This window comes from Mastigoproctus giganteus, chromosome 1 (assembly GCF_048544385.1).
Source record: "Mastigoproctus giganteus isolate SK-2022 chromosome 1, ASM4854438v1, whole genome shotgun sequence".
Taxonomy (NCBI): Eukaryota; Metazoa; Arthropoda; class Arachnida; order Uropygi; family Thelyphonidae; genus Mastigoproctus; species Mastigoproctus giganteus.
Window position 1 is genome coordinate 105638731 of NC_143575.1, and position 26290 is coordinate 105665020.

The 26290-nt window shown below is 38.0% G+C and overlaps 1 protein-coding gene across 4 annotated transcripts in view; it reads right to left on the reverse strand.

Annotated features, from left to right (window-relative positions):
• Positions 1-26290, reverse strand: part of LOC150091076 (SAP domain-containing ribonucleoprotein) — a 195316-nt gene that overhangs the window by 152107 nt on the left and 16919 nt on the right. For all 4 annotated transcript variants that reach the window (XM_090381663.1, XM_090381655.1, XM_090381642.1 and 1 more), the window contains exon 2: positions 1078-1180. In XM_090381663.1, the coding sequence (XP_090237789.1) occupies positions 1078-1114 (37 nt within the window). In that variant the 5' untranslated portion in view covers positions 1115-1180. The remainder of the gene's footprint in view (positions 1-1077; positions 1181-26290) is intronic.

A 26290-nucleotide genomic window follows, 5' to 3' on the forward strand; every position in this document is an offset into this window, starting at 1 on the left:
CGTTTGATAAATCATTGAAAGGACACCATGGGCTTTCAATGATTTATCAAAAGCTGCCTTTTTGCACTGTTCAGAAATTAGTATCTGCATTTATCATAACTCTCAGATCCCTTTCTTCCACCACTGTTTTTAATTCAACCTGACCAAGTGTATAATCTATTTTAGGATTACATTCCCCAAGTGTAAGACCTTGCATTTAGCTGCATTAAAGCAAGCCACTTCTCTGATCATTTCTGAAGTGTGTTCAGGTCATGCTGAAGGAGCACTGCTTGGTACTGATCATTAACAACTCTACCAACCTTTACATTGTCTGCAAATTTTGACATCACACCTTCTATTCCTTCGCTGATGTCATTTATGAAAATGAGAAAGAACAGTGGTCCAAGAACCAATTCTTGAGAGACTTTACTCCTGATGTTACACCAAAACTGAAGAATATCCATTAATCACAACCCTCTGCCCTACAGCCACCCAGCAATCCATCTTATAATCTTTCCATTAGTCCCAACCTGTTTTGGCTTATACAGCAACCTCTCATGAGGGAGTGAGTCAAATGCTTTGCTGAAATCCAAATAAACTATGTTGAAATTGTTCCCTACATCCAGTTCATGAATAAACTGGGTCAAAATAGCCTAAGTCAGTTCAACATTATTTTCCGTTGACAAAACCATGTTTTGTGTTATTCAAATGCCATATCTATCTAAATGTTTCTAGACTGCACTCTTAATCAATGCCTCTAAGATTTTCCTACCACTGAAGTCAGACAAACCAGTTTGTAGTTAGCAACTTCACTCTTAGAACTGCTTTTATGTATTGGCACTTCTCAAATCCAAAGGAATTGAGACGTGCCAATGTTTGGACTCGGGGAGAACTCCCCAAAGTAAATAACTTCTCAGAAGTAAAAAAAAAAAAAAATTTTTTAACCTGACAACCTGTCTTGACAGGCAGGGCACTACCCCTTTTGTAAAAATTAGGGATATCACCATTGTGGGTTAAGTAAAGCAGTGTAATCTCTGTATCAGAAACTACTTCCACTACACTCTATATGCATAATAATAATAATTTAGTACTAATTACCTTTTGGCAACCCTAAGAAATCTTGAAGCCTTTCCATCAGCTCATTTTTATTGCCAGTGACTGTCAATCCTCGAGCTTTCAGTTCACGTTTAAGGTCTGCAACCTTTGTAAAATAAAACTTGAAATCAATATCAAAAATTATTTTGCCTAATATCATTCTAATTAGAATACTTATAAAATAATAACTACAAGTTTGGTTCATTAACAGGAAAATGAAATTAGATGCTGCAACAAAACACTAAAACAGTACATTCAAGAGCAGATATGCCAAAATCTGCACACAACAGTAAAGTAAAGTGCAGCCATTATCAACCCACTGCAGGGTGGAAGCCTCCTCAACAATTCATGCTGAGGGAAATGGACCATAATCTGCCACGCTGGTCCAGTGCGGGTTGGCAGATCGACCGTATTCAGCAGTCAGGGGCTTGAACCCCGGTCTATTCAAAGAGCGTGTGCTACTGCACTCCCGCTCCTGCCCACTCGGCTACGGAGGCCCACAGTATCATGAACAAACATCTTTTAGGTAAGCTTCTGCATCACAGGTGCTGCTGCTGTTCACTTTCAATGTCCTGTTTCTCAATGATATACAGAATGGCAATAATTTAACAAATATTCAAAAGAAATTTATAAAAAAAGATTTTTACAGTGAATTAGTTTTTTCTTTGATTATCTTATGTGGATTTAATATTATAATCAGGGATGAGAAAACTTCTAAAAATCCTAAGATTGATCCATTCACAAGTTAATTGAAATTTGCATAAAGAACTTTCTACTCATACTTAATAAATATTTCTTCTACCAGTTAAAATTATAGCAGTTATCCAGAGTAAAGTTTCTTCATCCAGTGCTTAACCTTTTAGCATATGCATGGGGGAAGAAGGCCATTTTTAACCCACCTTTCTTTTATGCTCTAGGACTGGCTGTGAATCTCTAGTAGCAACAAAGTCATTGTTACAAACTTCCCATAATCAAAACTATATAAGCAGCCACAAAAAAATGCATGGTTTGTTCATGGACTAATGTTATTAGTGGAGTTCCCCAGAGTTCAGTGTTTTCTATATTTATCAATGATACTGATGAAAGTATATCAGGCTTAATGTCCAAGTTTGCAGATGATACAAAGGTTGGCAGGGTTGTTAATGACAGTATGCTACTACAACAGGATCTAGAAAAGTTGGGCAGATAAGCTGAAAAGTGGCAACTGAAGTTAAACATTGACAAATGTTTATTTGTTTTTTTCTTTTGTTAGTTGTTGGCGCATCGGCTTCTGTGGCCATAATGCACTTCCCAAAGTTTTTTGCATTTTACTCTGATCCAAGCCCGAGGTGGGATTCAAACCCGCGACCTTTGGGTTGCCTAGCAGGCACTTTACCACCTGGCTAGCCCGGTCAGTATTGACAAATGTAAAGTATTGCATATGGGTAGCAATATCCCCCAGAGTAACATTCAACTGTGTGGTACTACAATCAGGTTGGGGAGATTGAAAAAGACCTGGAGGTAATTGTGCAGTCAGGCTGCCAGAGTAGGTCATGGGGTCTTGTCAATGACATACACAAATTTTGCTAGCAAGGATAAGGTGGTGATTATCCCCTTGTATAAGGCAATGGTCAGGCCACACCTTGAGTACTGCATACAGGTCTGGAGCCCTCATTTTAGGAAGGATGTAGAGTTGCTAGAATCAGTACAGAGAAGGGCAACAAAACTGGTGAGGGAGATCAAAGGGGTGCTCTTACGAAGAAAGGCTTAAGTTCTGCAAATTATAGCATCTGGAGACTAGGCACCTGCGATGTGATCTGATTAAAGTGTATAAGACCTTGAATGGATTGAGCAGGCTCAATGCTGATGGGATTCTTCCTCTTGCTCAGATTACAAACAGTAGGGGCAGAAACTCGAACTGAGAATAGACAGTTTTTGAAAAGATGTGCAGAAATTTGCCTTTAGCAAGTGGGTAGATTGCTGGAACAAACTTCCATCTGTCATTGTGGAAGTTGATAGCTTAAATGAATTCAAGGAAGAAGTGGACAAACTTTTGAAGCGAATGGATGGGTGAAATGGGAGGGTTTTTTTTTTTTTTTTTTGCTTATGCTAATTAGGTGCTGCTTGATGACATTTAAGTTCTAAACTCCTTTGGCCAAGAAAACTTTTCTTTGAAAAGGCATACTTTTCAAAAGTTTTCCCCTTGGTTTCTCTAAAACTCAAGCACTCTCTACTGAAGAGGGTCAAAATGACCTTAATTAAGGCTACAAATTTCAATGCACCTAGTAATAGGCTGATAGAATTCACTAAACTTAAACTTTCTCCTACATTGTGTTTGAGTGAATACTAACCAGCATCAATATCAAATAAGTTATTCAATGATGACAACCTCTAAAAATAAATCAACTTTTGTCTTGGATGTTAAATTGGTAAAATTGGCATTAATTTCAAATACTTAACATTAATATTATTCCTATAGTTGGAGTGAACTACTCCTAAACTCCAACTAATTCACGAAATGAAAGGACATTTTTACTGCTTTCCAAAACTGTGAAATACTTTTCTACAGGTGCAGTTTTAGTGAACTGACATCTATATTTCATTTTACCTTTCTTTTCCAAACCAATACAAACATGTACCTGAACTAGTCAATGTCCATTCACTGTTCAACTCCAAACTCACAAAACGTTTTCTCATTATCCATTCTACTTCTGTTCCTTGGAACAACTTTTCCTTCCTGTGTATTTCTCAAAAAATTATAATCTACATAAATTCATGTCTAATTTTAACAAATATCTTCTGTGTTTTCAGCATATAAACCATACATGGCACCAAAGTATTATAGGTTATAACAGCTTTTGTGCTTGAAATTATAAAAAAATAGAAGTTTATCCTCTTAAACTAACCACATCATCTGCTCATTTCCTCTAATAATAATTGGTTCTTTAATTTATTCAAACAGCCCACTTCCAATAATACCAGATGGTAATTTGATCCAACAATGAATACTCTCTGGCTGAAAGCAAATTTTCATGCATCTATCCTTTTTTAATTTAAATTTATGTCCGCTTATGTGTTTCATGAGAGAAAGAGTAAGGATGCCAACGGTATTTAGTTTAATCACTTCAGTGATATCTAGTTTCCAGATGCTGAAATTTGCAGAACTGAAATCTTTCTTGGTAGAAGTACCCCCATTTTTGCTTTTGACTAATTTTGTTACCCTTCTATGTACCTGTTCCAGCAGATATACATCCTTCCTAAAATGAAGCTGGAAGCTTCATTTTAGGAAGGATGTAAGCAGTATTCAAGATATAGCCTAACCACTGCATTATACAATAGGATAATAGCTCTTGTCCCTACTGGCAAAATTCCCTTATATCATTCATAGAACCCCATGAGCTGTCCCTAGCAGCTTGTCAGAATAGCTCAGAGATGTTCATATCAGACCGTAAAATTAGCTTAGTTCTTTTTCATTCTCCACTATCTTGATTGTGGTATCACCCAGTCAGTATGTTATTATGGGATTACTATTTCCCATATGCAATACCATGCATTTATCAATATTAAACTTCAATAAGCATTTCTAAGCCTGCCTATCTAATTTCTCTAGCTTATATTGAAGTAGCATGCCCTGATTCCTGTCCTTAATCATCTGTCAACCTTTATATCATCATCAAACTTGATATACCTTTTTCAATATCATTAATATACAGGGTGTTTCAATTAAACAGCACCTTATTTTAAGGTTTAGGCTATTTTTCGTGTGAATCCTTTTTTGTCATATGTGCTGAAATTTTTGAATTTGATATTAAGATTAGAATAAGAACAGCAGAAGCTCTTTATAGCAAACCCCTTTTTAATGTTATAGCACATTCTAACAACCATGTGGTAGGTCCAACAGATTTCCCATAAACCTAATATCGTTTTACATTTCTTATAACAAAAAAAAAAAAAAAAAAAAAATGGCTTAAAGTTGGGCTTAAAAGACAAACAAATTCTCTATAATGACTCAAAAATTTCCAGTCTTATATCCTTTTCTTCTGTTTTATTACAATATTCACATTTCAAAATGAAAAAATATTGAAGCTAATGATGAACTTGCAGGCTGACCATAAGAAATCATTCACTAGTGATTGAATGAGTTGTCTTGCAATTCAAGAACTCTACATTCGGAAATCCCCAGAAAAACAAAATAATAAGAAACACACAAAAAACAAAATAATAAGAAATCAAATTAATTATATTTTAATTAACTAAAAGTTTAGAAACATGATATGCAATACAAAAACTTATCCAAGTGCAGATTGAGGAACAGACCACAATATTTTAGTTAGCTTCTTAAATATAAAAGTGGAAAAAAAATTTTAAAAAATAATAAAAAGAGCCAACCAAAATAAACATTGAAAGACTTAAAATGAACACTATTATTAGCATTAGCATTAGTAGAGGCATTTGATGCAAGAAAGCAAGCTTATGCAGCGTCAGCCAAAAAAGAAAAAAATAAATAAATAAATAAAAAATAACCACTTCCACTTCACCCCTCTGTTCGTTCGAAATACCTGTCCAGCTGAGCCTTAAACTTATTTAGGCTTTCAACTTCCACGTCAAGGGATGGAAGTCTATTCCACCAACCAACCACTCGTTGGCTAAAGGCAAATTTCCTTACGTCTATCCTACATCTGTCTTTTCTCAATTTGAATTTATGCCTTCTCAAGTGATTATTCTGAGCAAGAGGAAGAATCCCATCAGCATTGAGCATGCTCAAACCATTCAAGGCTTTATACACCTCTATCAGATCACCTCGCCGGTGCCTAGTCTCCAGACACTGTAATTTGCAAAACTTAAGCCTTTCTTTGTAAGGGCACCCCTTTGTTCCATTCACTAATCTTGTTGCCCTTCTCTGTACTCGTTCCAGCATCTCTACATCCTTCTTGAAATGAGGCCTCCAGACCTGTATACAGTACTCTAGGTGTGGCCTGACCATTGCCTTATACAAGGGAATAATCACCTCCTTATCCCTGCTAGAAAATTTCTTATATATCATCGACAATACACCATGAGCTACTCTTGCAGCCCATCTGAACTGCTCAGAAAACTTCATATCTGCCTGCACAACCACTCCCAGGTCCCTTTCATTCTCTACCACTGTCAGTGTAGTACCTACCAGAGCATGTCGCACAGTAAGCACACCTGCACCTCAGTTGCTGGCCGGAACTCTCCCACTTTATCTGGAAGTAGCCAAAAGAGGCTTATATTATAGATTTAAAAAGGGCATACCCACAGAATTTCTGGGGATAGCCCTTGACACAGCCAACACCTTCAATGATGAAAGAAAAAGAATAGCCACAAAGCTCCATGAGCTATGGTAAACAAAGTGGGAGCAGGAAACCAGAGGTCCGGTTAACAAACAGTTTCTGCCACGGGTGTCAATGGTTAGCCCAAAGCCACCTAAGTGGTATGCCCCTGGACTTTTTACAACATTTATATTGACAGGTCACGGCTCCCTAAAGGTGAAACTAACCTCCTTAGGCCTGACCGATGACCCAAACTGTACCTGTGGCGAAAGTGAAGACTGGGCACACATTCTATATGAATGTATAATATATGACATCCCCAGAACAGAGCTAATAGCACAGATTGGTCCCCTTCCCAGGGGAGAAGAACATCTGTTCATCATAGAAGAGCAAAATTATAAAGCTTTTACATCTTTCACACCGAAAGTATTCGAAATGCGCAGAGCAATGCAAAGAATGGCAATTCAGCCCCCCAGCAATTAAACAATAATCAATAGTAAAATTGCCCAAGTTTCCCACCATGCCCAGACGATGACTTAAAAACTGTTAGGATAGCAGTATTCTGCACCCTGACAGAAACCTGAGTTGACAAACCTCCCCACGATTACCCTGCCATGTGTAGGAACCTGGGGGCCCATGCCAAATAAGTAACCACATAGGGGAGGGAGATGTACAGGGAGCAGATTAGCTGAAAAATATCAGTAGGCTAGTAGCAAAGGGATGCAATGTAGTATGAATGAATGAGAATGAAAGACAATGAATAGGCTGGGAACTGAGTGCACTAGGAATTATGGTAAAAGGGAATAAATGGCAGTTTTGGTGAAAGAAAGAGTGACCTAGCATGAGGGAAAGAGAGAGTAAATGGGAATGAGTGGAAGAGCAAATGTAATTGGCCGAAAGAATACAAAGTTAAAAATAACTTACATCACTTTATACATACTGTACTAACAAACATTTACTAACCACATAAACACTATCACTGCATTCTCCCCTGGCCTACAAAAAAAAAAAAAAAAAAAAAAAAAAACATGGCTAGGCCTGCACCACAACTGAAGAATAACAGTAAGTTGAGGTGCCCAGAGAGTGCAGTGCAGAAAGTAAGAGTCGAATAAATGAGATGAGAGCTAGAAGAATGAATAAAAGTGTAAGCATATGAGAAAAAGAACACAAACCATAAATGCTACAGTTAAGTACACACTAACCTTAGTTTTAATTAGCATTTAAATTTACACTACACATCACTGCATCCCCTCCTGGTGTGTGAGAAAAAAATGAATGAGTGAAAAAAACAAAAAAAAAAAAAAAAAAATATATATATATATATATAAAAAAAAAAAAAACCTTGGAAAGAAATTATAAAATAAGAAAAAAGTATTCAAAAAATTAATAAATAAATAAAAAAAAAAAAGAATGCAAGTAGAGTGAGAATGTAGATTATGAATGAAGTAAATGTGTGTCTCTCCCACCCCCTTGCCCGGCGGGTTCCCCACTGCCAGCTAACATATCCCACCCCCGGAGCGGGATGGGCAGATTAACCCTCATACCAGATTCGACACTCCTTGGACATGACACCGACAAAGACATTCTGCGGCTTTGCTGCCAATGGCGATCTGAACTGGGTACTCTAACCTGGTTCCCTTTAAAACCCCATCCCCAGGCAGGGGGAGGGAGGAGACGGATCTCTGTCTCCTCTCCTCCCTGCCTACCCTCCCATACTTCATCTGGTGGGACTCGTCTCCACTGACCTCTTTGGGGATGCCTACTCTATCATCCCTATTCTTCTATCTGTTTTCACCCCAGTCTTCAGTCTCCCTCCCTCTCTAAATAAATCAACCGAAGTACACCCTTAACAATGCCGCCAAATTCTAATCAATGTCTAAATTCTACCAGTTTCCTGTAAATCTCTAACACAACTAACACTATTAACTAGCATATAGTCTCACATGTCTAAATTTAATAACATCAAAATTTTGCCCGACCTATTTGGCCTTTAACACATCTCTTTAGCGTTCAACCCCAACCAGTGACTTCCTAACAGCAATCCCATTAAGCATTAATGTCAAACGCAATTTTTTTTTTTAATAGGTCCTAGCCACTGAAGTCCCAGGAAACTAGGTGGCAGGACCTGCCACAGCAATTTGTTGTGATACTGGATACACCCGGCTAGCCTCCATGTGGCAAGGTATGGGCAACTTTGGGCCACACTAGGGGCTTGGCGGCCAATAAGCCGGATAAACAATGGGCAAAACATATCACACTGCACAGACACGGCCCACACACTTTCAAGTCTCTGGATTGACAGTGTAGTACTGTCCTCGATACAGTGAAACACACACGGAGATGGGAGAAATCCCAGGTGCCGTCCGACACGAACATACCTTGTCAGTGTAGTACCACAGAGTTGATAAGTTGCTCTGGGGTTGCTGTTTCCCATATGTAGTACTTTACATTTGTCAATTTTAAACTTCATTTACCACCTCTCAGCCCATCTGCTCAACCTTTCCAGATCCTGTTGCAGTAGCATAGTGTCAGTAGTGTCCTTGACAACCCTGCCAACCTTCGTATCGTCTGCAAACTTGGACATTAAGCTTGATATACCATCATCAATATCATTTATAAATACAGAAAACAATAATGGACCAAATACTGAACCCTGAGGGACTCCACTAATAACATTAGTCCACGATGAGCAGTGTCCACTGATTACCACTCTCTGTCTTCTCCCCCTCAACCACCCCTTTATCCATAGCAGCAATTTGCCTCCAATGCCACACTGCTCCAATTTGTGCAGAAGTCTTCCATGTGCCGTAGCCGAGTGGGCAGGAGCGGGAGTGCAGTAGCACATGCTCTTTGAGTAGACCGGGGTTCAAGCCCCTGACTGCTGAATACGGTGGATCTGCCAATCCGCACTGGACCAGCGTGGCAGATTATGGTCCATTTCCTTCAACATGAATTGTTGAGGAGGCTTCCATCCTGCAGTGGGTTGATAATGGCTGCATTTTACTTTTTTTTTTTACTTCCATGTGCAACAGTATCAAAAGCCTTTCTAAGATCCAAGTATATAATATCAAAGTTATTCCCTGCATCCAGTTCTTTTGTGACTGCATCATAATATCCAATCAAATTGGTCAGGCAAGACTTCCCCTTAACAAAACCATGCTGTGTCTGAGCTATAACTGAAGTCTTGTCTAGATGATCCTGCAGTGCTTCTTTAACCAGTGCCTCCATTAATTTTCCAGGAACAGAAGTTAAACTAACAGGTCTATAATTACTTGTGTCGTCCTTTGATCCTCCTTTGTGAATTGGGGTCACATATGCACATCTCCAGTCCATGGGTACTTCCCCTGAGTCCAAGGAAGCTCTCATAATTATGGCTAAGGGTTTGCTTACTTCCTTTGCTGCCTCCTTTAATATAACTGGATAGATCCCATCCACCCCAGGTGCCTTTCTTGTAATTACCTTCAACAATTTCTCCTCCACTTTACTCTCAGTTATTACAAGATTCTCTAGCTTACTGCCAGAGTTGAATACACCTCTGGCATTCCCCTCGCTGAATAACTCCTCATGTATGAATGTCGATGCAAAATATTCATTCAGTTTGTTAGCTACCTGAGCAGGATCATCAACAGTTGACCCATCGATTTCAAGTGGACCAATCTGATTCATCCCCTTCCTTCTAGAGTTTACATAAGTAAACCACTCTGCTGTTTTTCTTTGCATTCCTTGCCAAAGATTTCTCGTAATCTGCCTTCGCCTGCCTAACCTCCTTTGTAACTTGGTTACAGATCAACTTGTATATATCATAGGCTTCTGTGTCACGTGTTAATTTGTATGTATCCCATGCATTTTTCTTCTCTGCCATATGTCTCATTAGTTCATCTGACATCCACTTAGGCCTAAACCTTGAACAATATTTCTTAGTTGGTATGTAAAGCCTAGTAGCTTCCAAGATAAGTTCTTTGAATGCTTCCCATTTTGAATTTGCTGTTGGTAACATCATTAGTTGGTCCCACTGTATAGAATTTAAATAGTCTCAGTCCACCGTAGTCGCCTTTACGAAAGCAATAACCCTTCCCTTTACCCCTAATGGTAGTTACCTCTTTGAGTAACTCCCACTTCAGAACACTGTGATCACTGCCAACTAGTGGTTCATTTACCTGCAGATTCTTAATGCATGAAGAATCATTACTGATAATCAAATCAAGAGTATTACTCCGTCTGGTTGCCTCCCAAACATGCTGATGTAGAAAACAATCATCCAATAAATCCACAAAAGCCTTGCTAGTGTGTGAGTGACCAGCCCCCAAATTCCAGTCAATATCTGGGAAATTAAAATCCCCCATTATAAGACTCTCTGATTTACTGGCCTACTCTATTTCCCCATACAGTTTCTTATTATACTCATCAGAGTCATTAGGCCTATAGCACACTCCTACTCTCAATTTTGATCTCCCAATGCTTATGTCACACCAAATTGACTCGATACTGCACTGTCCAGCAATGTCGACTGGCTTCACTTCCTTGGATTTTATGTATTTCTTAACTAATAGCATAACCCCTCCTCCCTTCCTATCCTGTCTATCCTTTCTGTAGACATTTTACTCTCCAAATTCCAGTTCTGCATTCCTTATATCTGTGTGACACCACATCTCTGAAATCCCCACAATATCTGCCTTTGATGCTTTGAGCAATACCTCAAATTCATCAAATTTATTTACTAAACTCCTAGCATTGGTGTACACGCAAGTATACATGCACCTGTTCTTTTTCTTAGCTACCCTAACACAACCTATGTGTTTATTTGTATCCCAATGATTCCCAGCAGTCTCTGAAATATCCTGCATCTTATTTTCCAGGCTGCGGCTCATTCCAATAGAAGCAGTGCAAGAATCACTTTCACCTCTGCCAGTGGCTACTGTTAATCTATTAGTCCTTGTATCCCCCAATCTAGCAGTTTTCCGACCCACCTAACACTGCCTCGATAGCATCAGCAAACATTCTTGCACCCTTTCTATTTAAGTGTATCCTATCCCTGTAGAAGCAGTCTCTCCTGTTAACAAGTACAGACCAGGCTGAAAAAAATTCTACCCCTCGAGTCTTGCACAATCTTTCCAGGGCCAAATTGATCGACAGGGCTCTCATCATATACTCCCTCCTATCGTGTCTGGGCAGAATTGCAGACACTTTCAAATTCAACCGTAATTCACGGCTTTTTTTCAACAGTGACCTGTACTTGTTAAGTAATTCCGCCGGTCTCCTACTCTTAATATCATTAGTGCCGACGTGTACAACTATATCACCTTTTGTGCCCTTAAAAGATGATATCCGCTCTACAACATCATCAACCTTTGCCCCTGGCAGACATACCCTGGTCCTGTTTCACCTATCCTTTTTACAAAGCATGTTTTCCGTTTCCCTGACAATAGAGTCACCAACAACTACTAGTCCCTTTGGGACCAGCGCATTCTGCCTTGGGGGCTGCCGCTGTGTTGCGTGATGACCAAGTGCAAGCTCTGGCATTGGTGTGGGCAGCTGAGAGCTTGATGGGCCCCTCACTTAATCCTTCGAGGGCATCCACTCTGTCCTTCAAGCTCTCATATAGGCCCATAACAATGCTGAGTTGTCACCTGATTTCCTTACGCTCCTTGCATCGCGCGCACACACAAAGACATCCCCCATGGCAGTATCATGTCCCGTACCCGACTGCTCCACAAACATCAAGCAAGTAGTGCATTTTAATAGGCCGTGATTCAGAGGACAACTGCCCCCCTCAGTTCTCCCTGAGCCACAGTACTCCCATTAGCTTGAGCCTTTTGTTTTGCTGCTCTGGTCTGAGTCATGATTTCGATTTAATTTCAATAAAATTTCAATTTCAGTACAAATTTCAGAACTTTCAGTAAACTCAGTGCATGCTCTATAGTTGAGTAAGGAAATATTTTGAACTAGTTTAACGTAGGATTCTTTATAGTTATGGTATATTTACCGATTAATTAATGGAGGGAAAAATAAAAATTTTGGATGGGTAGAGCAGGTAGAGTTGTATGTTAACTTATATAATGTTACTGAAGTAGAGAAGTGGCACAATTAGCCGCCAAATGCTGAAATTTACCTGAGAGAATCAAGAAATAAATAAACCATTGTACATTTCAATAATGGGTAAATTGATTGTGTTAGGGTGAGACTAGCCTAGAATAATTTGTAAGGTGGACATTAAATTCCAGAAGAAGAATTGTAATAACCATGAAGAAGAATGTAGGATTGTGCTAGATAAGTATGAATAATAAATAAAATGTCAATTGTATTTAAGAAAGAGTCAAGTTAAACTGATCGTAGGAGAGTGTTAGTGGTCCAACGGCAAGAAGATGATGATGTATGGAAGACCCTAATGACCAGAATCGTAGTCCATGCCATGTATTAATGTAAAGTGAATAATGTGTAATGATTTGCTAAATAATCTATATTTGCATATATGTAATAAACAAACAATTTGCATATATGTAATAAACAAATTGGAATATAACATTACTGAACCCCCCCCCCCCCCCCGAATCTAGAATCTTCTGGGAGTTAACAAGTCAGGTGTTATGTGGGAGGGGACAGGGGGGGCTTAGTAGAGTTCATTGAAGAATTGATTAAAATAAACCATTAAAAAAAAAAGGGCAAAGAAAAATAAGAAAAAACAACAAACGTTTCACATCAACCCGCCCCCCCACAGTATCCAATGAGAATAAGTAACGACAATCTTCTCCTTTAGGTGAAGCGTTACTTATTTGAAGTAGTGCAATGTCATGGCAACTCGTCGTGAAGGTATTCACAATATGAGATATGACTTAAACGATGCCGCTTATGCAAACAATTTGCTAATCTAGAATTGGCTGTGTACTAATATGATGCATTTGCACTAACTTGTGCATTAATATAGTTTGTTGCATGTTTTAACATTATAGTTTGTAACTCTCGAAATGATATTTCTTTCAGCTAATTAGGCTCGGGCACAATAGACTCATACTACTGTTTATTTGTTTGTTATTTGGTTTTTAGGAGCATTAGCAACTAAGGCCATATTGCTCCGGCGATATGCGGTGGTCATTCCCTGACCTTTCCGCATCCTCCGTATTTGGTGGTCACGGGCTCGAACCCTGGTCTAATCGAGAAGCGTGAGCTACGCACTGCTGCTCCTACCCACCTGGCTACGGAGGCGCTGCCACTCATACTATTCTTATAAATTCCACACATTTCAATGAAAATATATTGCTGTTGATCAAAATCTTTTTTTCCCATCTAAGTAATGGCCCACACTCCATCTTCAGAAACTTCCTTAAACATTCATACCAGTATTGCCAACATGACAAAGGTCTACTTTCCAAATCATAGATTAGCTTGTGTACATGCTGTATTTTTGGGTCATCCCCTAAGAAATTTCTGTGTCATCATTAATCAGAACCACTGTAGGTAGAATAAAAAATCCAATATATGCAATGAGCTTGTTCCTCTTTTGCTTCCCTTGCTTCTTTCCCCCTTACAGAAATTAGGTCACTGTTGATCCTCTTTACCAACTGACTGATGAAATCCTCTGCAGCAATGCTTAAATGAATTAGTGATTCTGTAAACCATCACTGATAGTTCCAATATATTAATACTGAATCATAACATAGGCACAGCTAAAGTACAAATTGATTGCAATCTGTGTCACAGTTCAATGATTCATCACTGCTCTTTTCCCCTTGTGTGTGATGCTTAATTAGTATATATTCTGTATGATTCAGTTAAGAAAAACAATATTGTTAAACAGGAGAGACTGCTTCTACAGGGATGGGATACACAAACAGAAAGGTGCAAGAATATTTGCTGATGCTATCGAGTCTGTGTTAGGTGAGTCAGAAAACTGTTAGCTGGGGGGGGGGATACACAGACTAACAGATTAACAAGAGCCACAGGCAGAAATGAAAGTGATTCTTGTACTGCTTCTATTGGAACAAGCAGTATCCTGGAAAGCAAGATCACAATAATTCTAATACAAATGAACCCCCACTTTATGATTGGTTCACTGTACGATAAAATAACTTTACGATGGACTCTGCATAACAAAATACCGTTCACTATATGATATGATGTAAGCACCGATAATACAATATGTAGTAAGCAAAAATAGGAGGAATATTATTATCCACAGGCTAAAAAAGTAGAGATATGAAGCACAAATTTACACTTTATTACCTTACCAATTAACAAAATTAAATGATACGAAAAAATCAGAAGAATATTTTCCACGGGCTAGCAAACTAAAAATAAATTTACATTTATGCGCACAGCTTAATTAATACGTACTGTAAAATGTACATACTAACTAATTTATATTTCTGTACACTGACTTTTTTTTAATTGTAAAATTTAAAACAGTAAAAAAGATAAGCAATCAATAATGAAGAACAAAGCATACAAAAATTGCAACTAACACTATACACAGAAGTGAGATACAAAGTAACAAGTTTACGAAGCTTAAAAAATCAGAATGAAGAGAAGATTCTGAAAATTTGTCTTTATATGATTGAAGATTTCAGTGAAGGGGAAACACATTTAACAATAATGCAAAAATCCAGAGAACTCCAGCTATCGGTATTATTACAATAAGATCAAGTTTACTAACTTTTTATAATAGATTGCACTAACAGAAAAGCCAATAAACCAGAAACTGCAAATTATTTTTATTGTTATATGGTAGTGACCTCCAGAAATTTGATTTAGAAAAATATCATAAAGGTCTTCAAAATTGATTCTTATAACCGAACATACGACAACGATGAAAGTTTAGTACATTTTAATGATTTGAATTGGCTTTTTGAAATTTGATTCTATAAACCAGCAATCATGTTAACCAGTCCCTACTTATTTCATTTTATGATGGGCTTATGATTGTCTCCGACCAGACCACGTGATCTTACCTTTCAGCCAATAGCAACTTTTTTAAACATGCTGGCCGCATGTTTTGTTTTTGCATCCTTTAGTTGAAGGGAATTTTTATGTTGTGCTTTAATCAATATATTAGTTTTAATCAATATGTGCAATTTCCATTATAAAATTCATCTTTTAGGGAGATAAACAGCTTACTTATATAGCGAAAATTTCAACTTCCAAGTCATGGAAAAATTACCAAAAAACATGTTATTGGGTTCACATTAAGATATTTTCACGATACAATGGTGTCTCTGGAACAGATTAATATTGTAAAGCGGGGTCCACTGTATATTAAAACATCAGGGGGGGGCACTAAAACTTTATTAATAATCTTATCCCAACTGAGCTAAGGGACATTACTTTTTGAAATCCAGGAGACAGCACCTCACCTGGAAGAAACACAATAATGCAATAAAATTGTTTACAGTGGGGCCCCAACATCCAATGGCAATTCGTTCCACAAAACCCACTGTATGTTGTAAATATTGTAAGTTGAAACTAATAATACATTGATTCCCTGTGATTCGTTCCCCAACAACACATAAAATACGTTATACTTCATTTTTACATTAAAAATGAGTGTTTTATAAAGATTATTTAATAAATAGTTGTAAAACATCTTAAAATAAAAAACAAACAATAAATTAGCATTTACATTAGACTTGAAGTGCAGAGCTGATGAAATCAATGGTGGCGTAGTGGTGGTAGGACAATCAAGCATCAGGTGTCTTTTCAGTCTTTTGTCGCTACTGGCAAAGAAACTGTCCAAAGTGGACTATTTTTGACAACTTTTTTGTAGCTTCCTGAAGTAAGAAATTACTTCATCTTCCATTTTGCCAATCATGAGTTCAGTGTTTTCAATGCTGGGGTGTTTTTTTACCACCTCTCTTATATGCTCCCAACAAGAAATGAGTCTTCAACTCTTCAGGTGACACTTTTTTGGGTGTCTTTTTCTTCCTCTTCAGTTTCACTCTCCGTAAATTTCTCCAACTCTTGTAGCTCCAATGTTAGCTCATGCCCATGACGTCAATAAGGGACTCCACATCCTCTTCGCCAACTTCCAGACCATTGATTTACTAAGAGTGATAATAATCATTTGTCAAGGCACCATCATCTTCAAATCCGTCAATGTTATGGATAATTAAAGGCCAGATGTTTTTCCAGGCTGGATTTAAGCACCTTTGTGGAAACATCATTCCAAGAACTTACAATCAGCCTCTCACAATCCAGCATGTTGAACTCCGATCTCCAAAAATCTTTGAGGGTGACAGCATTTTCACCAGAGGTGGCTGCAAAGCAACTTGCGAACATTTGTGGTGTAGATTTTCTCGAAGTTTGCAATCACTTGCTAGTCCATTGATTGAAGAAGAGGAGTGGTGTTGGGTGACAAAAATTGACTTGAACAAAGTCAAATTGTGCCTCAAGAGATTGAACAAGTTTGGGATCATGGCCTGGCACATTATCCAGCAGAAGCAGTGCCTTCACAGGAAGCTTATTTTTCTCAAGATAACTCTGCACTGAAGGAGAGAAAACTTCAGGCTCCCATTCATTAGCATTAGTAAAGGCACATGATGCAAGAAAGCAAGCTTATATAGCATCAACCAAAAAAAAAACAAAAAAATTTCTAATTTCACCCATCCATTCACTCCAAGTGTTTGTCTAGTTCTACCTTGAATCTATGTAAGCTATCAACTTCTACGACAGATGGAAGTTTGTTCCAGCAATCAACCACACACTGGCTAAAGGCAAACTTCCGCACATCTATCCTACAACTGTCTTTCCTCAATTTGAATTTATCCCATCTCAGGCGATTATTCTGAGCAAGAGGAAGAATCCCATCAGCATTTAGCATGCTCAAATCATTCAAGGCTTTATACACCTCAATTAGATCACCTCACAGGTGCCTAGTATCCAGACACTGTAATCTGCAAAACATAAGCCTTTCTTCATAAGGGCAACCCTTTGTCCCATTCACCAATCTAGTTACCCTTCTCTGCACTCGTTCCAGCAGCTCTACATTTTCCTAAAATGATGCCTCCAGACCTGTATACAGTACTCAAGGTGTGGCCTGACTATTTCCTTATACAAGGGAATAATCATCTCCTTATCCCTGCTAGAAAAATTCCTGTATATCACTGACAAGACACCATGAGCTACTCTTGCAGACCATCTGCACTGCTCAGAAAACTTCATATCTGCCTGCACAATTACCCCCAGGTCCTTTTCATTCTCTACCACTGTAGTACCGCACAGTTGATACGTTACTCTGGGGTTACTGCTACCCATATGCAGTACTTTACATTTGTCAACATTAAAGTTCAGTTGCCACCTCTCAGCCCATCTGCTCAACTTTTCTAGATCCTGCTGCAGCAGTGTACAGTCATTAGTGTCCTTAACAATCCTGCCAACCTTTGTATCATCTGCAAACTTGGACACTAAGCCTGATATACCATCATCAATATCATTAATAAATACAGAAAACAACAATGGACCCAACACTGAACCCTGAGGGTCTCCACTAATAACATTAGTCCACGAAAAGCAGTGTCCATTGATTACCGCTCTCTGTCTTCTCCCACTCAACCATCCCATTATCCATAGTAGCAATTTGCTTCCAATGCCACACTGTTCCAATTTGTGCAGCAGTCTTCCATGTGCAACTGTATCAAAAGCCTAAGATCCAAATATATAATATCAAAGTTATTCCCTGCATCCAGTTCCTTTGTGAACACATCATAGTGTCTAATCAACTTGGTCAGACAAGACTTCACCTTAACAAAACCATGCTGTGCCCAAGCTTAACCCAAGCACGGTACTAAGTACTATAGGTTCTAATACCTCTCGTGTTTGGGGTTCACATAAAAAAAAAAAAAAAAAAAGCTATAACTGAAGTCTTGTTTAGATGATCCTGCAATGCTTCTTTAATCAGTGCCTCCATTAATATCCCTGGAACAGAAGTTAAACTAACAGGTCTGTAATTACCTGTCTCCCTTTGATCCTCCTTTGTGGACTGGGGTCACATTTGCACATCTCCAGTCCATGGGTACCTTCCCTGAGTCCAAGGAAGCTCTCATAATTATGACTAAGGTTATTGAAGACATATCCTGTAACCCAGGCCTTATTACTGTGCCAAAATACTCCCAGCATGCTTTTTTAAACATTTGTTGTTTAAATACTCGGGTTTTTGAACATTTGTTGTTTAAATACTCTGGGGGTGTTAATGATACACAAGCAGAGGATTCAGCTTAAAATCTCAAGAGGTATTGGCAGCCAAGAAGAGAGTGAGCCTATGTTTCATAGGCTTATAAACTAGCCTCATCCTTAGTGATGTACGTTCTCCTGGGCATTAGCTTCCAGAAGAGGCAGTTTTGTCAGTGTTAAAAACCTGCTGGTGAAGATAACCCTCCTGATCAACAAACTCAATTTCAGTTTTATAGAAATTTCAACAAATTCAATTTTAAAGGCCTCGGCTGCTTTTTTTTTTTTTTTTTTTTTTTCAGCACTGGATCCCTTCCCATGCCTTTCAACACTTTTGATATTCGCCCTTTTTTTTGAAGCGCTCGAACCAGCCTGTGCTGGCTTTAAAGTCTTCAAAGTGCACAGCACTGCCACTGGTTGATGGAGCCTTAAGTTTCAGATCGTCATAGATCTGAAACAATCTTACAAGTGATGTTCCACACGCCATGCACTGAACAATGACGTTGTTGAATGATAACAAAGACTGATTGGTTGCAAACAATTGTACGAGTGATGTTCCGTACAGCACACATCTGAAAATTTCCGCCCATTATCATTCCAACTATATCGGAAAGCCATCGGTATCTGCAAATATCATTGGTCCTTAAAATAAGAGATTGCATGGAAGGTATATCGGTTCCTGAGAATATTGGATGTCAATGTCATTGCAGGTGAGGCCCACTGTACTGAGGAAAACAAGATGATTGCCAAATGCTTTGCTACAGATTTAAGACCGATCAGACTGCTCGATGTCTAACACAATCCTTATGGACCTTATCACTCAATAGAAGAACCCTTCTACCCAACAGCACAGCAATTGCAACCATACAAATAGGTATATATTTCTTGAAATATTTAAGGTGTTATAGAGCTAATCCAAACTGCTCTTCCACTTTAATTGCGACAGAGCATAAAGAAGACTACTATCTATACAATATATTTAATTCTGAATATTATCCCAGCCAACAGTGTGTATATTACTAAATTTTGAATATCTTTTCCAATAAAGTTAAATATATATATTTAATAGTTCACTGATCAAAGGCAACCCCAGAGAGATGGTGCTATTAACCTACCTAATATTAGTAAATTAATAAGAGGAGTTTACCTCAATATAGTACGTAGAACACTTCCGTATGATACCCTCCAGAAATTAAAACGAAAAAACGACAACTTACCGGTACATTAAAGTAAAATATAAATAATTAAATAATCAATTTAACACAATTCAAAATAAATTTAAAACAATTAAAATTCAAATTAACGCAATTAAAAGAATCTAACAAAAATATTCAAAACGATTTTCCTTCCTTCCTAAGGATTTTCCTTCAAAACGAAACGATTCAAAAATTCAAAACGATTTTCCTTCCTTCCTAAGGAAGGAAAATCATTTTGAATATTTTCGTTAGATTCTTTTAATTGCGTTAATTTGAATTTTAATTTTAAATTGATTTTGAATTGTGTTAAATTGATTATTTAATTATTTATATTTTACTTTAATGTACCGGTAAGTTGTCAATTTTTTCGTTTTTTCCGTTTTAATTTCTGGAGGGTATCATACGGAAGTGTTCTTACGTATATATTGAGGTAAACTCCTCTTATTAATTTACTAATATTATTATCAACGTAGAACATCTAACCTACCTAATGAAGGAGGATAAAATGGTTGTTTTACAGGAAAAGCCACTAACCTTCAAATCTCATGAAAATTAATATCTTTCCCCCACAGCAATTAAAGATCTAAATTTTAATACCACATCCATGTCGTCCTTCTCTTCACAATTTTACTGAGATATCCTAAGATAGCCCCCAAATCTTATTTGTAGTCAGAAATGGAAAAGCCAAAATCAAATAATTCTTGACCTTGAATTTTCCTACCCATAGCTATGGGTATGAGTAGCCATCAGCTCCTATACAAACAATGTTACGATAATAGTCACAAAAATTTTAAGGAAATACTGTTGGAAAAACCAAACATTCCGAAAAGCAGTACAGTCAATCATCATATAGCATGATAGTTGTGTTCCTAAAAACCCGTGCAATGCAAAATGGTGCAATATAAATAACAGGCCCTATGGGAAAAATAGGGTTAGGTGCTGATCACCCAAGATTGAACACACATTTGTACCCAAATCATTACCAAACACAATAAATAATTGTAATAAAATACATATTTTATTACGACTATTACGTAATAAAATATTGCTAATGATTTTGCTTCTATCGTAAGCAAACTTGTTCTTTGTTTGATTTTCTATCCAAACAGATGACAGCCGTTCCATCTCTTCCAATTCTTTGTCTTGATCTAATGGATTTTATTACACTTTGAGTTGTTCCTGCTAAGAAAGTTGTTTTTATTTTCTCTACATCCTTTCTAATTCTCGACATTGCCTCATTTAAGCCTGAACACGTGCAATATCACATGTTCTTTTATTTCGCTCAAAGTGTTTCACAATTTCATATTTTTTCTCTAACGGAGGCAGACTGGCCATAAGCCTTACCGGGTAAACTTCTTACCAGAGGCCAGAAGTGTGAGTTTGACCATAAATGCTAGTATGAGGCCACTACAAATTTTCCCGGGTAAGAATTTTTGACCCAGTCTGCCTCTGGCTATCGATATTGCTCTCCTTTTCTCTCTGAATCTGTTTCCTTTTCATACCCTTTTAAGTATTTTACTCATTTTTAGGGAATAAAGCACAATTACAAAATGAGAAGGCACACTTGATACACATGAACAAAGCTGCGCAACTGAATAAACAACATCATAAAGGCAGAGACACATTATTAACACATCACTAGCTCACATTTTACTAAAGCACATTTCTGGGGATTACTACCATAAAACAATAAAAACAATTTCCAGTTGAATTTCTGCTAGTGGAATCGGTTATAAACTGGTAGTAAACTTGATCTAATTGCATCTGCGATAATACCGATAGCTGGAATTGTGTGGATTTTTATGTTATTATGGTGAAATGTGTTTCCCCTTCACTGATATAAAAAACATAAATACATTTCAGAATCTTCTCTTCATTGCTATCGTGTTGCGTTCAGTTGGGGTGTTTCTGCGTTCGACTGCCATTTCTTGTAAACACAAAGGTGAATCGTGCATAAGCGAATTCGTGTAGTGTAAACACGTGTTATATGAGGACTGACTGTACTTTAAAAGTCATCAAACCTTCAGGGACATGATCCAATACTTCAATTAAACTATTAACATTTATTAACCAATTAAAATACATCACTCTGGTGAACACAAAATCCTTCTGCAACATGCCTAATGTCTATATAATCTCTGTACAGAAATGACATTCTTTTTGTGTGTGTATATATGTATGTTTGTGTTTACTCTCCAGAGCTAAGTTCCAGTCAACTCTTCCCATCTCTTCCATCATGCAGTATGACTGATAACTTTTGAGATTACAATGAACATCATGGTGAGATCCAATCTTCCTTGCATTTTGAGGGTACAGCTCTAAAACGGTGTTCGCAGACCGGCCGCTAGTTAGTACAACGGCCCGAACCTATTGGTAACTCTCTAGGAGGCTTTTAGATCAGCTAGTGTATAATCTTGCCACCTCTACTCTGCCAGATAGTGTCTGGAGGGAGTCCAAGCAGTGTGTATGTGGGGGGGGGGCATTGTCGAGGCAACATATTATGTCAAGGATCTGGGTATATTCTTACCATGTGTACACCATATCCAAAAATTTCATTACTTCATACAGCATGTCCCCCTCACTTTTTCTTACTATTGAATAGACTATGAATTGTCAAACTAATAGAGTAAACTTATCTGCGAAAAGATCTAAACCTCCCAAAACACTCCCTATTCATTTCACAAATATATGTGGCCTCAATTCTAATCTCAATGATGTCCATTTCCACTTGCAGTCGGCCAAATCCCATATACTTTTTCTGCCAGAATCTCGGTAAATTCAACTACTGCTCATCTCAGTTGCCCAAATTATTCACTGTATGATTCGCCTCAAAGGTGGTACTTGTGCATATGTCCACTCTGATATTCTCTGTCAGAGACTTGGAATCACCCCTTTTCGATCTTCTCTGGCTTAAAATTTCTCTACCTCATTTTGTCAAATTCATCTGTTATCTCTAACATTTTCAAACTCCACTAATCACTTGGAGCTCTTTGACTTCCTCTATTTACAACTTGACTTTCTCCAGTCCAACTTTCCTACCAGTGAGGTAATTTTTTTTAGTAATTTTAATGTTCACAACTCCAGCTGGCTTCCGTTTTCTAGTCACAACGACCCAGCTGGTCGAGATGCTGAGGCTTTTGCAATTACCAATGACTTCGCACAGATTGTTCATTTACCTACAAGAATACCGGACAATCCTTACCATACAGCCAACACGCTTGATCTTTTTCTCACAAACATCCCTTCTAAAGTAAAGTTGAAGTGAGTGGTCCTCTAGGCACCTCAGACCACAATTTGGTGATTGTCTCTTCTCCAATGGAGCCTTATCTCATGGCTATTCCCAACCTCATGTTGTCTGGCATTACAAGGATGCAAATTGGGATGACCTGCGAGATTTCTTTTCTTCTTTTCCTTGGTCGATTACTGTTTCAAAACTTACGGTGTCACCGTTTGCTCAGATCGTGTCAGTGAAATTATTATTGCAGGAATGGAATATCATAAATGGCTTATTTCTAATTCTTCAGTTTCGTTTTCTGCCTACAGCAAAGCTCGCAATAATTAGTAATTTGGACTGATTGCTAACTCGAAAGCAGTTAGTAATCAGTCCAAACTAGATTTTGAACAGGCTAAGAGTAGAAAACTTGCTTCTTGTCCTAACGGTAGCCGAGCATTCTGGTCTTTGCTCCAGGTCCCGATGGTATTTCTCCACTTGTTCTCAAAACCTGTGCTACTGAACTTACTCCTGTTCTTTGCCACCTTTGTTCACTTTCTTATTCCAAATGTGTTTTTCCTTCTGCTTGGAAATTTACTCATATCCAGCCAGTTCCCAAAAAGGGTGACAAATCCCTCCTATTCAATTATCGTCCCATTTCAATTACTTCTACTCTTTTTAACGTAATGGAGAAATCAATTAACCGCCAACTCTTAAACTACCTAGAAATCTTCCATCTCATCAACGATTGCCAGTATGGATTGCATCAGTGTCAATCCACTGGTGATATTCTGGCTTGTGTTACCCATTTATGGACAAATTCAATGGAAAAGTTCGGCGAAACACAAGCAGCTGCTCTTGACATCTCAAAGGCTTTCGATCTTTTTTTGGCATATGGTCTTCTAAACAAGCTTCCATCTTATGGTTTGCCAACTGTTTTTTGTAATCGTTCATCCGGTTTTCTCTCTGATAACTCACTGAGGGTGATGGTAAATGGCTCTCTGTCTTCTAACTTCTCCATTAATGCTAGTATCCCCCAGCATTCAGTTCTTTCCCCACTCTTTTCCTCTTGTATATTAATGACCTTCTTCCATTGACTGGAAATCCTATCCATAGTTTTGCCGATGATAACACATTGCATTCCACTTTCCAGTTTGAGAAACCTTGCCCTGTTCAATCAGCTTCAACTTCTCAAATTAAATGCCAATCTCCAGGTAATTCTCCAGTGGGGCAAAGGCAACTTACTTGATTTCAATCCTTCTAAACTGTCTTGTCTTATATCTCACAAAAGATTCTTCTGCTCCTATGCTTATCTTTGGTGCCATTCTGATTTGAAGGCAAGATGATATATCTATTTTGGGGATTACCCTAACTTCTAATCTCTCTTGGTACAAGCATACAAACATCTAAAAAACTAGGTTTTCTCTTTCACTCTTGGAGTTACTTTTCTTCCAAACAGCTGTTCACGTTGTACAAATCGCAAATCTGCTCTAACATTGAATATTGTTCCCACATTTGGGGCAGTTCACCCAAAACCTCTCTCAGGCTTCTAGATTACTTCCAACAGAGGACAGTTAGGTTAATTAATGACTCATCTCTAAAAGAGTCTCTTCACTCTCTGTCTCATAGATGTACTGTTTCTACTGCATGCCTTTTCTACAGATACTTCCATGGGCACTGTTCTTCTGAATTGGCTTCTATAATTCCCGCTCGTTCTTTCAAAACAGTCGAACATGTGCCACAACCAGTCAACATCCATTTACTGTCCAACTTCAAACTCACAGAACCTACTTTTAATCTTACTCGTTTATTCGTTCAACTGCCGTTTTCTGGAACAACCTTCCTTCATATGCATTACCTGAAAATTAAAGTCTACAGAAGTTCAAGTCTAATGTCAACAAATATCTTCTTTCGTCTTCTCAACCTCCAACCCAAGTACGGTACTAAGTACTATAGGTTCTACTACCTCTTGTGCTTGAGGTTTTTATTAAAAAAAAAAAAAAAGGATAAATCACCTTGCAAGTACCTAGTCGCCAGACGGTGCAATTTGCAGGACTGAAGCCTTTCTTGGCAAGGGCACCCTTTTGTTTCTCACACCAATTTCATTGCCCTTCTCTGTACTCTTTCCAGCAGCTCTACATCCTTCCTAAAATGAGGAGTCTAGACATGTATGCAGTACTCACAGGTATGGCCTCACCATTGCCTTAAACAAAGATCCTGTTGCAGTAGTAGACTATCATTACTGTAATTTAGAACCCTGCCAACCTTCATATCGTCTGCAAACTTGAACATTAAACTTGATATGCCATCATCAATATCACTGATAAATATAGAAAACAACAATAGGCTCAACACCGAACCCTAGGGGACTCCACTAATAACATTAGACCATGAAGAGCAGTGTCCATTGATTATCACTCTGTCTTCTTCCATTCAACCATCCCTTTATCCATAGTAGCAACTTGCCCTTAATTAATGCCAGACAACTCCAATTCATACAGCAATCTTCCATGCAACAGCATCAAAAGCTTTCCAGAAATCCAAGTATATGACATCAAAATTATTTTTTGCATCCAGTTCCTTTGTAACAACATCATAGTATCCATCCAAATTGGTCAGACAAGAGTTCCCCTTCACATACCCATGTTGAGACTGAACTATAACTGCAGTCTTGTCAAGATGCTTCTTTAACCAGTAACTCCATTATTTTCCCCAGAATAGAATTTAAACTAATAAGTCTATAATTACACGTCACCTTTTGATCCCTCTTTATGAATTGGGGATACATTTTAACATCTTCAGTCCATAGGGACTCCCCTCCCCTAAATCCAAGGATGCTCTCATAATTATGGCTAAGGGTTTGCTCACCTCCTTTGCTGCCTCGCTTAATATGATGGGATAGATCCTATTCACCCCTGGTTCCTTTCTTATGTTTACCTCCTACAACGTCTCTTCACTTTCCTCTCAGTTATTACAAAATCATTTAGTTCCCAGTTAGAGTTTGATAAACTTCTGGCCTCGTCTTCCCTAAAGAATTCCTCATGTGTGAATATGTAAATACAAAATACTCATTCAGTTTGTCAGCTACCTTAACAGGATCATCAAAAGTGGAACCATCGATATCAAGTAGACCAATCTGATTCATCCCCTTCCTTCTAGAGTTTACATAAGTAAAGAAGTCTTTGCATCCTTTGCCAAAGGTTTTTCATAATCTGCCTTCGTTTGCATAACCTCTTTTGTGATTTGATTACAGACTGGCTTATATTCACAATAGGCATCTGTGTCATCTTATAATTTATATGCATCCCATGCATTTTTCTTCTCTGCCACGAGTCTCATTATTTCATTGGATATACATTTAGGCTTACACCTTGAACAGTACT